This window comes from Ranitomeya imitator, chromosome 3 (assembly GCF_032444005.1).
Source record: "Ranitomeya imitator isolate aRanImi1 chromosome 3, aRanImi1.pri, whole genome shotgun sequence".
Taxonomy (NCBI): Eukaryota; Metazoa; Chordata; class Amphibia; order Anura; family Dendrobatidae; genus Ranitomeya; species Ranitomeya imitator.
In genome coordinates this window covers 691,402,549-691,419,201 of record NC_091284.1, presented here as the reverse complement: position 1 = coordinate 691,419,201, position 16,653 = coordinate 691,402,549, and the positions used below count along the sequence as shown (strand labels likewise).

At 45.5% G+C, this 16,653-nt stretch overlaps 1 protein-coding gene across 2 annotated transcripts in view; it reads right to left on the bottom strand.

Annotated features, from left to right (window-relative positions):
- Nucleotides 1-16,653, bottom strand: part of LRP1 (LDL receptor related protein 1) — a 439,205-nt gene that overhangs the window by 286,437 nt on the left and 136,115 nt on the right. For both annotated transcript variants that reach the window (XM_069758543.1, XM_069758544.1), the window contains exon 3: nucleotides 12,688-12,825. In XM_069758543.1, coding sequence (XP_069614644.1) covers nucleotides 12,688-12,825 — 138 coding nt within the window. The remainder of the gene's footprint in view (nucleotides 1-12,687; nucleotides 12,826-16,653) is intronic.

Genomic DNA, 16,653 nt, shown 5'->3' with positions numbered 1-16,653 from the left:
CACTGTTCAACAACAAAATTGTAAAGCCAACAAATGTAGCTAATTCGTATAGATTTGATGTTGCTAAAAACAAAAATGACAGGTAAAATTGAGAATTAGGCCAGGTTCACATTGCGTTTTAGCGGTGTTAGATGGACTACGTTACACCGCGGCATAACACGGTGTAACGCAGTCCGTTAACACCGCCATTAAGCCCTATGGCGGACGCATCACTAGCGCACGCCCACAATGGGCTTGCGCTAGCGATGTGCCGTCATTCTGTGACGGACCCTCGGACGCAGGCTGCAGCGTTTCCGGGTCCGTCACCGCTAGCACAGATAAAGCATCTGCATTAGCGCGATCGCATAACGCGTTCTTTTTCGGCACTTGCGTTAATGCAGTCCGTTTAACGCATGCGTTGAACGGACTGCAGTAACGCAATGTGAACCTAGCCTTAGCTCTAGTTTTTATTTTACAAGTGCTGATTGTGGAGAATTGGAATGCAGTAAATGTATGGAACCAAAGAAATGTTTTCATATTCGGTTGTTTTCACGAGCGCGTCACGTCCTCCTAGGAGATCTGGGGTTAGGAAATCACTACATATTGTGAATCGCAGACCTTCCATTTAACCTGTGTGTTTGTGTTTCATACTAAATGGATTTTGTTTCCTTTGGTGCTGAATAAGTTAATGGCCCTTTCTATGCTGGTTAGAAATCTGCAACCTGGTCATTTCCTCTCCCTATAAAATCTGGTCAGACCTTTTCTTTCTTGCATGTGAAAACTTTGCATCCTAGCTCTTTGGAGATGCTGTGCTGAATTGGAGATCGTTGTTGCTGCTGGAGATTGTTGTGTGCTGTTTATGGGTGTATGCTTTCCTCATTTTTCTATTCCCATTTGGTTGGTACATTTTTATCCTTCCCTATATACCTCTCTACCTTTTGGTGAGTGTTTGTATGTTTGCTTTCTGTTAGATCTGTCTGTCTTACGTGTTGATACACTAGCATTTTTGTCCCAGGCCTCCTGGAATAAAAGAACAGTAAGGCTGGTGGCCCAGATATCCTCCCCTTTAGAGGTAACTTTGGGAGCAGGGATAGGGGCGCTTCAGGGCCCTTTTCCCTATTCACGAACAGTCACAGCGTGACATTTGTATTAGGTTTGGCAACACATCAGCCTACTACAAAAAAAATGTACAAAATGAAGCATTGGTTGATTCTTAGAAAATTTTACTCCCTCCGCTACACATCAAACTAGAACTGATGAAAAACTTTGTAAAGAGCAACAAGAAAGTGAAAGTTTCAAGTGTTTGACATCAAAATTTCATTAATTAAAAAATTTCGCTGGCAGTGAATATTCATTTCTCTTATAGCGCGCAGTTACAACCGCAGCCACTGGCTTCCAACACACATCTCACTTACCTTCCCTGCGCACCCTCGCTGCATCTCGCTCTGATGTCAGCAGCTCTTCTGGTCGAGCGATCACGTGTCCCCCGCTCATTAAGGTAATGAATATTCACCTTTCTCCACTCCCATAGGCATAAAATGAATATGGTGAGGGTGGAAGAGTTGCTGGCACGGAACAAGATGCAGCGAGGGCGCGCAGGGAAGGTAAGTAGGATGTGTGTTTGTTTTTTTCATAGGAACCATGCATACAAGGACAGGGATGGGAAGCCATGCATACAAGGATAGGGGATAAGGAGCCATGCATACGAGGACGGGGATAAGGAACCATGCATACAAGAACAGGGATGGGGAGCCAAGCATACAAGGACAGGGATGGGGAGCCATGCATACCAGGACAGGGATGGGGAGCCATGCATACCAGGATAGGGATGAGGGGACCATGCATACCAGGACAGAGATGGGGAGCCATGCATACCAGGATAGGGATGGGGAGCCATGCATACCAAGATAGGGATGAGGGGACCATGCATACCAGGACAGGGATGGGGAGCCATGCATACCAGGATAGGGATGAGGGGACCATGCATACCAGGACAGGGATGGGGAGCCATGCATACCAAGATAGGGATGAGGGGACCATGCATACCAGGACAGGGATGGGGAGCCATGCATACAAGGACAGGGATGGGGAGCCATGCATACCAAGATAGGGATGAGGGGACCATGCATACCAGGACAGGGATGGGGAGCCATGCATACCAGGATAGGGATGAGGGGACCATGCATACCCAGCTTATACTTGAGTCAATAAGATTTCGTGGCACAATTAGGTGCCTCGGCTTATACTTGGGTCGACTTATACACGAGTATATACGATATTTATTATGTACTTTGGCCCATGTAATGATAGTTTGTCATAAAAATTCCCAATAAATGTGTGGAAGGTTTTTGAAAATTTCACCTTGTAACCACGAATTGTGTATTACATTGCCCCACATCCCCCATTTTAAAAACTAGAGCTAATGATTTAGTGATTTGATAATATTCTGTTCTCTTATGGTCATAGAAATGTGAATAACATCATTTGAATGCATTTTCAAAGACTGGCCTACCGCCTCAATGCATTAACCTAACGATCCCTGTGTGGCCTATTTATAAAAAAAAAAAAAAAAAAGGTTCCTCGCATCATGTTCTCATACACTTTATGCAGTGTTAGCCCTCTGTGTCTGTACTGCTACATACTTAGGCAGATAACTGGTTCATGCAGCTTTACATGAACACCCGAGCCTTAAGGCCCCTTCACATTAAGCGACGCTGCAGCGATACCGACAACGATCCGGATCGCTGCAGCGTCGCTGTTTGGACGCTGGAGAGCTGTCACACAGACCGCTCTCCAGCGACCAACGATGCCGGTAACCAGGGTAAACATCGGGTAACTAAGCGCAGGGCCGCGCTTAGTAACCCGATGTTTACCCTGGTTACCATGCTAAAAGTAAAAAAAAACAAACACTAGATACTTACCTACCGCTGTCTGTCCTCCAGCGCTGCGCTCTGCTTCTCTGCTCTCCTCCTGTACTGTCTGGGAGCCGGAAAGCAGAGCGGTGACGTCACCGCTCTGCTTTCCGGCTCACAGCCAGTACAGGAGGAGTGCAGAGCGCAGCGCTGGAGGACAGACAGCGTTCGGTAAGTATCTAGTGTTTGTTTTTTTTTACTTTTAGCATGGTAACCAGGGTAAACATCGGGTTACTAAGCGCGGCCCTGCGCTTAGTTACCCGATGTTTACCCTGGTTACCAGTGAAGACATCGCTGGATCGGTGTCACACACGCCGATCCAGCGATGTCTCCAGGGAGTCCAGCGACAAAATAAAGTTCTGGACTTTATTCAGCGACCAACGATCTGCCAGCAGGGGCCTGATCGTTGGTCGCTGTCACACATAACGATTTCATTAACGATATCGTTGCTACGTCACAAATAGCAACGATATCGTTAACAATATCGTTATGTGTGAAGGTACCTTTACACTATGGCCGGTCCGAATAACTAAAGCAATTGTTATCATCCACCTCTCGTGTCTCCCCTTTTCCTCATAGTCTGTAAGCTTGCGAGCAGGGCCCTCATTCCTCCTGGTATCTGTATTGAACTATATTTCTGTTATGCTGTAATGTCTATTGTCTGTACAATTCCCGTCTATAATTTGTAAAGCGCTGCAGAATATGTTGGCGCTATATAAATAAAAATTATTATTAATTAATGAAAATTTGTTGAACAGTGTAATGAAAGGGTCTTTGTCTGGGCAGAATGACTGTTCAAAACCAAGCACAGGCGCTCAGTGCATCATGGCGAGACCAATCATTTATATGCCCCTTCCCACCTGCTTGTTTTCCATCTATCTCCACCGTTCTCTGGCTCTATGAAGCCAGAGCTGTCAATCAAAGAAGAAGGGATGGGGATTGAGGGTAAACAACATTTAAGATTGCTTTTCTAGCTGGTTGCTTGACAGCTATGATCTCAGAGCTAATGAAACTGGTATCCTTACTTATAGTTTTTCAAAGTAGGTACACCGGCCTCATCAGGCCTAAGAGATGTGCGGGTGGGGTTATACAATGCTCAGCATTCAGAGATCTGCTATATCATGCTGCTCTCAGATGGGGTAGCAAACTGGTGACCGAATACCTTTAAAAGTTAAAAACAAAAACAAAACACACGACCGTTGATCCAGTTTTTTAATGCACAAGTTTTTAGTTGGTGGCTGGTAAAATGGTTTCTAAAATTGCCCCATAAGTGACAGTATTTATAAGAAAAACCTGCAGCAAAATGTACTTGCCCTTCGTGAATCTGCAAAAAGTGGATATATGTCCACTGAACGTCATACTGGGAAGCAGAGCTAATAAACTGTACGGCGATGCACCCGCCTGGCAGTCGAGCGTCCCGAGAAATGATACTGAAATATTGGAGGCTATGCGGAGCAGGGGAGAAGCGCCCTGTGGATTTTGTACAGAACATTGAATGTTCCGAGTTTTACATTTGAAATAATGGATGAAACAAATGCTTACCTTGTAAGTGAAAGGGGACAGTGCTGGGGAATTAGGAGCACTATCTCCAGCTCTATGGGACATCATTAAAGAGGAGAAAAGGAGGATGTTCTCAGAGAGCACAAAGTGCCCATTGTGGCCGGCCCGGCAGCTGAGTGCCTCTCACACTTGTACGGTGTCAAATCAATTTACCAGGAGCGCCCTGATCAATCCTGATGAGTGCATAGCCAGGAATTACTTGCAATTCTTTGATTTCGCTTCCTCCATGCTCACTCCACCATAAAAAGGAAAGCCTGGTCTTGTGCAAGGAAGAGCGCTTGGCAGTGACCCGTAGCAATTAAAATCAAAATAACTGGTAGTCTCAAGGGGTGCGGAAAATTCAGAGCATGTTCTGGGCGCAGGGAGTTCATTGGATCCCAGGGTGCACAGATATTAATCCCCTGCCGCGATGAACCATTTACAGACCACCATTGATAATATAATCATCTCGTGATAAAGCAGCAGAAAGGCCTACAAGGAAAGCGAATAAGACAGACAATGTCTCTGGCAGAAAAAGACGGACAACATTTATTACGTATTCACGGAATAAGTGGCAAATGAATCATTGGTGGGAGTCCAACCATTGCGACCCCCACATTGGAAGTCCCGAAGTGTGTGAATGGAGTTGTATCACACGTATAAGCACCACTTGCCTTCATTCAGACGTCCGAGTACAAATGTGATCCGTGTTTTTACAGATCGCTCTCATACCTATGGAAGTCTACGGCGCCATTCACATGTCCGGAGACGTGTCTAATTTTGGTCCAAGTATCAGATTAGAATCAGCAGTGCAAGTTTATTGCTCTGTGAAAAAAATCGGACCACGCTCTGATGAGCACAGTCTGATTTTCACGGACTGTTACATAGGAGAAGTTGGAGAAATTATTCTTTGTCTCTACGTATAAAAAAAACTGATGACACTCAGACCGCACCGTGATCAAAATAATAGGCCCATTTTTCTTGTACGGGGAGAAGGCCACAGACCGAGAGTAAAGTGGTCGCGCATGCTCACTACCACTCAGTTCTTGTGACCTATGGGGTCCAAGTAGTGCTCTCTCCTCAATATACAAACATGTCAGACAGCCCATGGGTATCTACTATATAATTGTCTAAGGGTCACTTCCGTCTTTCTGTCTGTCTGTCTTTCTGTCACAGATATTCATTGGTCGCGGCCTCTGTCTGTCATTGAAATCCAAGTCGCTGATTGGTTGCGGCAAAACAGCCACGACCAATCAGCAACGGGCACAGTCCGGTGGAAAAATGGCCGCTCCTTCCTCCCCGCAGTCAGTGCCCGCTCCATATACTTCCCTCCGGTCAGGGCTCACACAGGGTTAATGGCTGCGTTACACCACGTTATGCCGCGGTGTAGCGCACTCCGTTAAAGCTGCTATTAACCCCGCGTGACCAACTTTTTACTATTGATGGTGCCTCTGCAGCATCAATAGTAAAAAGATCTAATGTTAAAAATAATAAAAAAAAATAAAAAATCATTATATACTTACCTTCCGGATTCAGCCCAGGCCTACCCGCTGCTCGCGACGCTCGGGTCCATGCATTGCGGTCTCGCGAGATGATGACGTGGCGGTCTTGCGAGACCACTACGTCATCATCTCGCGAGACCGCAATGCATGGACCCGAGCATCGCGATCAGCCACATTGGCGCGGCATTTAAATCCTGCTTCGCTGATTAGTCGCGCCCAGTAGGCACGACGAATCAGCGACATTGGCGCGGGATTTGAATCCCGCTTCGCTGATTGGTCACGCTGGCGCGGGATTTAAATCCCGCTTCGCTGATTGGTCGCGCCCAGCAGACGCGCGCAACCAATCAGAAACATTGGCGCGGGATTTAAATCCCGCTTCGCTGATTGGGCGCTACCAATCAGCAAAGCGGGATTTAAATCCCGTGCCAATGTCGCTGATTGGTCGCGCGCGCCGGCTGGGCGTGACCAATCAGCGAAGCGGGATTCAAGTCCCGCGCCAATGTCGCTGATTGGTCGCACGCGCCGGCTGGGCGCTACCAATCAGCGAAGCGGGATTTAAATCCCGCGCCAATGTGGCTTATTGGGCGCGACCAATCAGCGAAGCGGGATTTAAATCCCGCGCCAATGTCACTGATTGGTCGCGCGTGCCTGCTGATGCGTGACTGGGCAATATACTACGTGGCTGGGCAACATACTACGTGACTGGGCAATAAACTATGTGGCTGGGCAATATACTACGCGACTGGGCAATATACTACGTGGTTGGGCAATATACTACGTGGCTGGGCAATATACTACGCGACTGGGCAATATACTACGTGGTTGGGCAATATACTACGTGGCTGGGCAATATACTACGTGGGCATGCATATTCTAGAATACCCGATGCGTTAGAATCGGGCCACCATCTAGTCTACTATATAATTGTCTAAGGGTCACTTCCATCTGTCTGTCTGTCTTTCTGTCTGTCTTTCTGTCTGTCACGGATATTCATTGGTCGCGGCCTCTGTGTCATGGAAATCCAAGTCGCTGATTGGTCGGGGCAAAACGCCCACGACCATTGCCATGACCAATCAGCGACGGCCATAGTCTGGCAGCGAAATGGCCGCTGCTTTACTGCCCTGCAGTCAGCGCTGAGCGCTCACACAGGGTTAATGCCAGAGTTAACAGACCGCGGTGTAACGCACTCCGGTAACGCAGCTATTAACCCTGTGTGACCAACTTTTTACTATTGATGCTGCATATACAACGTGACTGTGCAATATACAACGTGACTGTCCAATATACTACGTGGCTGTGCAATATACTACGTGCTCTGTGTTATATACTACGTAGCTGTGCAATATACTATGTGGCTGTGTCGGTTCTGTTACATACTACGTCGACTGTGCAATATACTACGTGGCTCTGTTATATACTACGTGGCAGTGCAATATACTACGATATACGACATGGTTATGTTATATACTTCGTGGCTCTGCTTATACTACGAGGCTGACCAATATACTACGTGCCTGTGCAATACACTACGTAGCTGTGCAATACACTACGTAGCTGTGCAATACACTACATGGCTATGTTATATACTACGTGGCTGTGTTATATACTACGTAGCTCTGCTATATACTACATACGCTGTGTTACATACTACGTAGCTCTGTTATATACTACGTCGGTTGTGTTATATACTACGTCACTATGCAATATAGCACGTAGCCTGTGGTATATACTACCTACATATTCTAGAATACCCAATACGTTAGAATTGGGCCACCATCTAGTAGGTTATATAGGTTTATTTGATCAGGGCTGATAAGACTCTGATCCCAGTCACTTCTGGCACTGCTTACCTCCTGGAGGAACAAAAGATCAGGAGGCCAAAAAATTCCAGACTGGCCAATCTCGCTGCCTATTTTTTATGAGATCTTCAGTCAAATAACCAAAGATCACATCAGTCTTTTCCAACCTTGCTTGGTTGAAGATAAGACGCTGTTGATGAGGCATCTTATTACCCATCGGGCAGAATAACGGTCTGTTTATGAGCAGATTACCGAAGTCCGGCCTAATCTATGAAGTGGTTCTGGGAGCTGATAAGGATCCCATACAGCGGGGAGGATGCAATCGGGAAGATTTATGCCCTTTTTACCTTACCCACATCGTTAATCACTCCCTAATAGCAGCTTTATGCCAACTCTTCCTGCTCTCAAACATGTGGCCCTAGTGCCAAACAAGACGCAGAACAACCTGCCGTAACAAAGACGAGGTGCCGTCCAAAACCACAAGATCCGCACATAAAACAAGTCAGAGGGAACAAAGGATCTTCTCATGGTGCTCTAGAAATCCGCCCACAGGCCATGGAGACATGTCTGGCTCCAATGCCGACCAAAGTCAGACTAAATAGAAGTCCTATCATTCAGATCGTACACTTCATGAAAAATGTAAAAGTCCCTCTCGTGCAATAACATGGTTCCCCAGGCCCTACATTACCATTTTACATTTCCACTTCTGATGACGGAAGTAGACGTGGTCCCTGCAGGATTCTTGCCAAGACTTTATCAGACTAATTACATTGTAAAGATTCTTTTTCCATCACAACTGATGCTAAAAACCCTATAACAGGCGGTGATCAGCATTTGCTTAGTGTTCTTCCTCCCAATTGGTCAATGTAGGGCGAATTCAGACATTTGTCAAATACGCTGGTTGTATGGACGGGCCACGGATCTCCTGACAGAAGCTGGATAGCCTCCATGCATCATTTCACGGATGTCTGAATCTCACCTTATGTAAGATTATGACCAGCCACAAAGCCACGTGGCTGTGACACAGCAATTACTCACGTTTCCAGCACTCAGTTGTCACCATTGTTAATGGGAATCTCTCAGCAGGTTTTCTTCTACCTCATCTGAGAGTAATAATGTAAACAAAGAGATCCCGATTCCAGTGATGCATCACTTAGTTTACTGTGTGCAGTAGTTGTGAGTGACACAATCACACTTTTAAGTTGTAGCATGAAGCAGTGCTGAGAAAGCTTCCCTGCCCACAAAGTCTCTCTATGTACATAGTCTATTGACAGTGAGCTGCTTATCAGAGAAGGGGGCGTGGTCGGACCAGTGCTTGCGTGAAACCTAGTCCGGCCGAGATAATTTCCTGGTGATGAAACCTTCATTGTAAGAAAACAACAGCACTCAGCCTAATAAATGACACATCGCTGAATTCAGTGTCTCAGCTCCTACGTCATGCAGTTTACATAGCAAAAGCCTTCCTGACTGATTCCCTTTAAATGGAACATTTTTTAATTCTCTTTTGATTTATTGTGGTCATGCGGATTGCTGTTAATCAGAAATATAAACTGTGGGTGATGCCTTTCATTGTGATGTTGTCTGTGATGACAATGATATGACTACAGAACAGAAAAGATCAGAATAATATTAGGCTTAGTAGTCAGCAAGAAAACTGCATCATTTACATTTTTTAAAATATACTCTAGATTGGTGTTTCCCAAACTCCAGCCGTCATGGCCCCCAACACATCATGTTTTCAGGATTCTCTCGAAATTGCACAGGTGATAGTACTGCACAGTTTCTGATGTCTTGATGACAATTCTAAGAAAATCCTGAAAACACGATCTGTTGGGGGTCGTGACAACCGGAGTTTGGGGAACACTGCTTTAGATTAGAATTTCTTTTTTTTTTTTAAATAAAAAACATGTTTAGCAGAAAGAAAATGTTTACAATAAGCAGGTTTTGCAATGTTTTTTTTGCTGTGTTTTTCTTTTCAGGATCTCAAAGCTCAGCTTTGATTCCACCACACAAGCATGAACAATGAAAGGTGTTAGTTCACTAATGCCAGAGATATGTGAATGTAAAAAATCGTTTTAGAAAAAAAGGCAATTTGATCAAATTATTTAGTGGAAAAAGATTTTTGCGCCTGAAAAAAAAAAAGGAGTGCCTATTCTGAACAAACAAAGTTCATGAAAAAATACACAATTACAAATTTAACAGCGGGGTGGCGTTGCATTGGACGGGAATAATTTACCGAAAACATTGGCACAAAAGAGTTTGTAGGACACCATTTACTTTCACACTTTGGTTAGCCCTTGAGTTGGTATTGTTCAATTTCACACCTTGGTCGGCCAATGTTTACTTTGCTCATATCACTAATTTAATTAAACTGTACTAATCCTAAATGCCGTTCTCAGGTGAGAACACCAAGACATTATAGTTGGGAATATATAAAAAAAAACACACATCAAAAAACATAGCCTAAAAATGTTATTTATATCCCAGTACAATAATTGGCACTGGACACACAGCCCACAGGTAAGAAGCCCAGAATAGAATGGCAGCACTGGAAACTTCTGGGCCGATTCCTATTCAGGTTCCTTATTTGCCAGAGACAAACAATTTGGAACCAGGACATTGGCAATGAACAGGTGGCAGACACCGAAAGCCTGAAGAACCAGCCTGTTATTGGAACCTCAGGACCAGTAGATATTTAGTATTTTATTTTATGGAGGTATTCCAAGAACTATAAGTTTGCAAACTGGTATTTTTAGGCTGGGAAGGGCCTAATAACCATGGACCTTCCTGGCCTGACACTATCAGCTTACAGCTGTCTGCTTTATCTTGACTGGTTTTCAAAATGGGGTGGCCCAGTAATTTTTTACATTTATTTATTAGGTTAATCTATATACAGTAAACACACGCAAGGCACTAAAAACATGGATAATTACACAGATATCTTTCTAGTCTTCATCGATTTACCCATATCTATCTCTTTACACATCTTTAACACCTAAACATCTGTCATTTCTATTCTGTATTTTATCCCGTCACGTGTCAGACGGACGGCACACTTTATGTGTGTGTGGGGGTTGTGTGTGTACGAGTCTCCGGTATGTGTGTAAAATAATACATGTACTACGAAGACATCCCCTTCATTTATAATGAACACAGCAAAAGCAAGGAGGCAAGAAAAACAGGTCAGAGCAAGAGGAGAGTAATAAGGCTGAACTGTAATTAGGCAATAGGACCATGTTCACACATCTATCCCTTTATAAAGGGTTATTCCAACCTAAGAAATTAGCCAAAGAATAAAGGATACCTTGCTGATCGCTGGGAGTCCAGCCACTGGGATCGGCCCTGACCCGCACTACATTCATTGTTTATGGGACCGCCAGATAAAGTGTACAGCGCTTGGCAATTTCCAGAAGCCCCCTACACATTGATGAAGCTCTGCAGAGTCCATTTTCGGGGGAACTGGGAGCACCAGCGATCAGCAAGTTACTCCCTATCAAATAGATAGGGGATAACTTGCTATTTTGGGGAAAATCTTTCCAAAGGAAATTGTCAGCAGCTTTTGGATATGAAATCTAAAAGCAGCATGAGGTAAGGACAGAGACCTTGATTCCATCGATGAATCACTTAGTTTACTGGGTGCAGCAGTTGTGACAGAATCCCAGTTTTCTCTACTGCAGGTCTAAAGGTACCTTCACACATAACGATTTCGTTAACGATATTGTTGCAATGTCACGCTTTTTGTGACGTAGCAACGATCCCGCTAACGATCTCGTTATGTGTGACAGCGACCAACGATCAGGCCCCTGCTGGGAGATCGTTGGTCGCTGGGGAATGATCAGGACCTTTTTTTGGTCGCTGATCACCCGCTATCATCGCTGGATCGGCGTGTGTGACGCTGATCTAGCGATGTGTTCACTTGTAACCAGGGTAAATATCGGGTTACTAAGCGCAGGGCCGCGCTTAGTAACCCGATATTTACCCTGGTTACCATTGTAAAAGTAAAAAAAAAAACAGTACATACTCACATTCCGATGTCTATCACGTCCCCCGGCGTCAGCTTCCCTGCACTGACTGTTAGCGCCGGCCGTAAAGCAGAGCACAGCGGTGACGTCACCGCTGTGCTTTACGGCCGGCGCTGACACAGTCAGTGCGGGAAGCTGACGCCGGGGGACGTGATAGACATCGGAATGTAAGTATGTACTGTTTTGGTTTTTTTTTACTTTTACAATGGTAACCAGGGTAAATATCGGGTTACTAAGCGCGGCCCTGCACTTAGTAACCCGATGTTTACCCTGGTTACCCGGGTGCTGCAGGGGGACTTCGGCATCGTTGAAGACAGTTTCAACGATGCCGAAGTCGTTCCCCTGATCGTTGGTCGCTGGAGAGACCTGTCTGTGTGACAGCTCCCCAGCGACCACACAACGACTTACCAACGATCACGGCCAGGTCGTATCGCTGGTCGTGATCGTTGGTAAGTCGTTTAGTGTAACGGTACCTTAATAGAGCGAGGAATGCTGAGCCCTGTATAATCCTGCCCACACAACTGATTGGCAGATTTCTGTGTACATTATATAGTGTCAGAGAGCTGCTAATTAGTACTGAAGGCGTGGTAGGACTAGGGGGCATGAGACATCTAGTCCTTTAGTGATGATCTCTTGCTTACAAAACACGTAGTATTGAAACAGCAAAATATAGCCGAGTAAGTGACATCACTGTAATCAGGGTCTCTGCCCCCACATCATGGTGCTCTCACATTACATAGCAAAAACTTGGGAATGTATTCCCTTTAAAGAAAGACTGTTGAGGAATAAGAAGTTAATCATATGGACTAACCTTCATCCAACCAAAAAGAGTTCTACAAAAACTTTACAACAATTGGAAAACAAAACAAAAAACAGTTTCCTATTCATGTCATATTATGGTTTAGAATAAGCATAACAGTAGCAGATTCCTTACCCTTACAGAAAGGCCCTTCATCCGAGCGGTCTGGACAGTCTGGATGACCATTGCATAGCTTACTCATCGGCATACAGATTTCTGTGCCCAAACAGTTGTGCTCATTAGGTTGGCATTTCGAGACCTTGCTCTGTGGACCTGGTGGGAAAAAAATGCAAATTTTAAATGCAAAAATAAAAATACAGTAAAGTCAAATGCTTAAATATTAAAGGGAAGACGCACAGGTAAAGTCAGTGACATAAAAAGCAGCCCGGGATGCCCACAAGATAGTCACCTACACATAATGGTGTGATGGCGATGACTCCCGGCTATAACAGCTGGAAATATTACGCCAGCATAAAACAAATTTTTTTTTTTTTATTGTGTACACAAAGCTAGAGAAGGACGTATTCGTGAGCACTAGAGTCATAAATTAAAGGGGTTTTACCTACTTTAAAAGTTATTGTTAGTGGGCTCAGATTGAGGTAAGACAGAAAAAAAGTCTTAGGCTGCCGTCACACTAGCAGTATTTGGTCAGTATTTTACATCAGTATTTCTCAGCCAAAACCAGGAGTGGGTGATAAATCCAGAAGTGGTGCATATGTTTCTATTATACTTTTCCTCTATTTGTTCCACTCCTGGTTTTGGCTTACAAATACTGATGTAAAATACTGACCAAATACCGATAGTGTGACGGCAGCCTTATACGCCTCCCAGACTGGCGCAGCTCCTCTACTCACTGCTGTGTCCCCACCAATCCTGAGATATCAACATCTGGCCAGGTGACTACTGCAGTCAATCAAACCTGCTGATCGGCTGCAGCCTTCACATTTCTGTCCAAGCTGGCTTTTTCCGCTTATAAAAAGTAGACTGCAGACGATCAGTAACCCCTCGGGACCATGATACCCTGAGACCAACAGGGAAAAGAGTAGCAAGTGCAGAGTAGCAACAAAGGTCTAAGGCGAGTATAAGGCCACGTTCACACTTTCAGTATTTGGTCAGTATTTCACTTCATTATTTGTAAGGTAAAACCAGGGGTGGAACAATCAGAGGAAAAGTATAATAGAAACATGTCACCAATTCTGTATTTATCACCCACTCCTGGTTTTGGCTTACAAATACTGAGGTAAAATACTGACCAAATACTGAACGCGTGAACGTGGCCTAAGACTTTTTTACGTTGTTATTATTAAAAGACAAACAGGCAATCCCTGACAAACGGACAATCCCTGACAAACGGATAATCCCTGACAAACGGACAATCCCTGACAAACGGACAATCCCTGACAAACGGATAATCCCTGACAAACGGACAATCCCTGACAAACGGACAATGCCTGACAAACGGACAATCCCTGACAAACAGATAATCCCTGACAAACGGACAATCCCTGACAAACGGACAATCCCTGACAGACAATCCCTGACAAACAGACAATCCCTGACAAACGGACAATCCCAGACGGACAATCCCTGACAAACGGACAATCCCTGACAAACGGACAATCCCTGACAAACGGACAATCCCTGACAAGCGGACAATCCCTGACAAGCGGACAATCCCTGACAAACGGACAATCCCTGACAAACCTGCAAACCGTAACAAACGGATAATCCCTGACAAACGGACAATCCCTGACAGACAATCCCTGACAAACAGACAATCCCTGACAAACGGATAATCCCAGACGGACAATCCCTGACAAACGGACAATCCCTGACAAACGGATAATCCCTGACAAACGGATAATCCCTGACAAATGGACAATCCCTGACAAACGGACAATCCCTGACAAACGGACAATCCCAGACGGACAATCCCTGACAAATGGACAATCCCTGACAAACGGATAATCCCTGACAAACGGACAATCCCTGACAAACGGACAATCCCTGACAGACAATCCCTGACAAGCGGACAATCCCTGACAAACGGACAATCCCTGACAAACGGACAATCCCTGACAAACCTGCAATCCGTGACAAACGGATAATCCCTGACAAACGGATAATCCCTGACAAACGGACAATCCCTGACAAACGGACAATCCCTGACAAACAGACAATCCCTGACAAACAGACAATCCCTGACAAACAGACAATCCCTGACAAACGGACAATCCCAGACGGACAAACCCTGGCAAACGGACAATCCCTGACAAACGGATAATCCCTGACAAACGGATAATCCCTGACAAACGGACAATCCCTGACAAACGGACAATCCCTGACAAGCGGACAATCCCTGACAAACGGACAATCCCTGACAAACGGACAATCCCTGACAAACGGACAATCCCTGACAAGCGGACAATCCCTGACAAACGGACAATCCCTGACAAACCTGCAAACCGTAACAAACGGATAATCCCTGACAAACGGACAATCCCTGACAGACAATCCCTGACAAACAGACAATCCCTGACAAACGGATAATCCCAGACGGACAATCCCTGACAAACGGACAATCCCTGACAAACGGATAATCCCTGACAAACGGATAATCCCTGACAAATGGACAATCCCTGACAAACGGACAATCCCTGACAAACGGACAATCCCAGACGGACAATCCCTGACAAATGGACAATCCCTGACAAACGGATAATCCCTGACAAACGGACAATCCCTGACAAACGGACAATCCCTGACAGACAATCCCTGACAAGCGGACAATCCCTGACAAACGGACAATCCCTGACAAACGGACAATCCCTGACAAACCTGCAATCCGTGACAAACGGATAATCCCTGACAAACGGATAATCCCTGACAAACGGACAATCCCTGACAAACGGACAATCCCTGACAAACAGACAATCCCTGACAAACAGACAATCCCTGACAAACAGACAATCCCTGACAAACGGACAATCCCAGACGGACAAACCCTGGCAAACGGACAATCCCTGACAAACGGATAATCCCTGACAAACGGATAATCCCTGACAAACGGACAATCCCTGACAAACGGACAATCCCTGACAAGCGGACAATCCCTGACAAACGGACAATCCCTGACAAACGGACAATCCCTGACAAACGGACAATCCCTGACAAGCGGACAATCCCTGACAAACGGACAATCCCTGACAAACCTGCAAACCGTAACAAACGGATAATCCCTGACAAACGGACAATCCCTGACAGACAATCCCTGACAAACAGACAATCCCTGACAAACGGATAATCCCAGACGGACAATCCCTGACAAACGGACAATCCCTGACAAACGGATAATCCCTGACAAACGGATAATCCCTGACAAATGGACAATCCCTGACAAACGGACAATCCCTGACAAACGGACAATCCCAGACGGACAATCCCTGACAAATGGACAATCCCTGACAAACGGATAATCCCTGACAAACGGACAATCCCTGACAAACGGACAATCCCTGACAGACAATCCCTGACAAGCGGACAATCCCTGACAAACGGACAATCCCTGACAAACGGACAATCCCTGACAAACCTGCAATCCGTGACAAACGGATAATCCCTGACAAACGGATAATCCCTGACAAACGGACAATCCCTGACAAACGGACAATCCCTGACAAACAGACAATCCCTGACAAACAGACAATCCCTGACAAACAGACAATCCCTGACAAACGGACAATCCCAGACGGACAAACCCTGGCAAACGGACAATCCCTGACAAACGGACAATCCCTGACAAACGGATAATCCCTGACAAACGGACAATCCCTGACAAACGGACAATCCCTGACAAGCGGACAATCCCTGACAAACGGACAATCCCTGACAAACGGACAATCCTTGACAAACGGCCAATCCCTGACAAACGGGCAATCCCTGCATGTGTTGCAGCTGTTGAACAGCTGTGAGACATGCAGCCATGGGGACTCGAACATATTTTTAAAGCCCGACGAAGACCCCCTGGTTAGCACCAGAGCATGATGGGATAACGCCTTCAGAGAACGTTCGCTCATCACTAGTAATTATCCCACTCTGGGC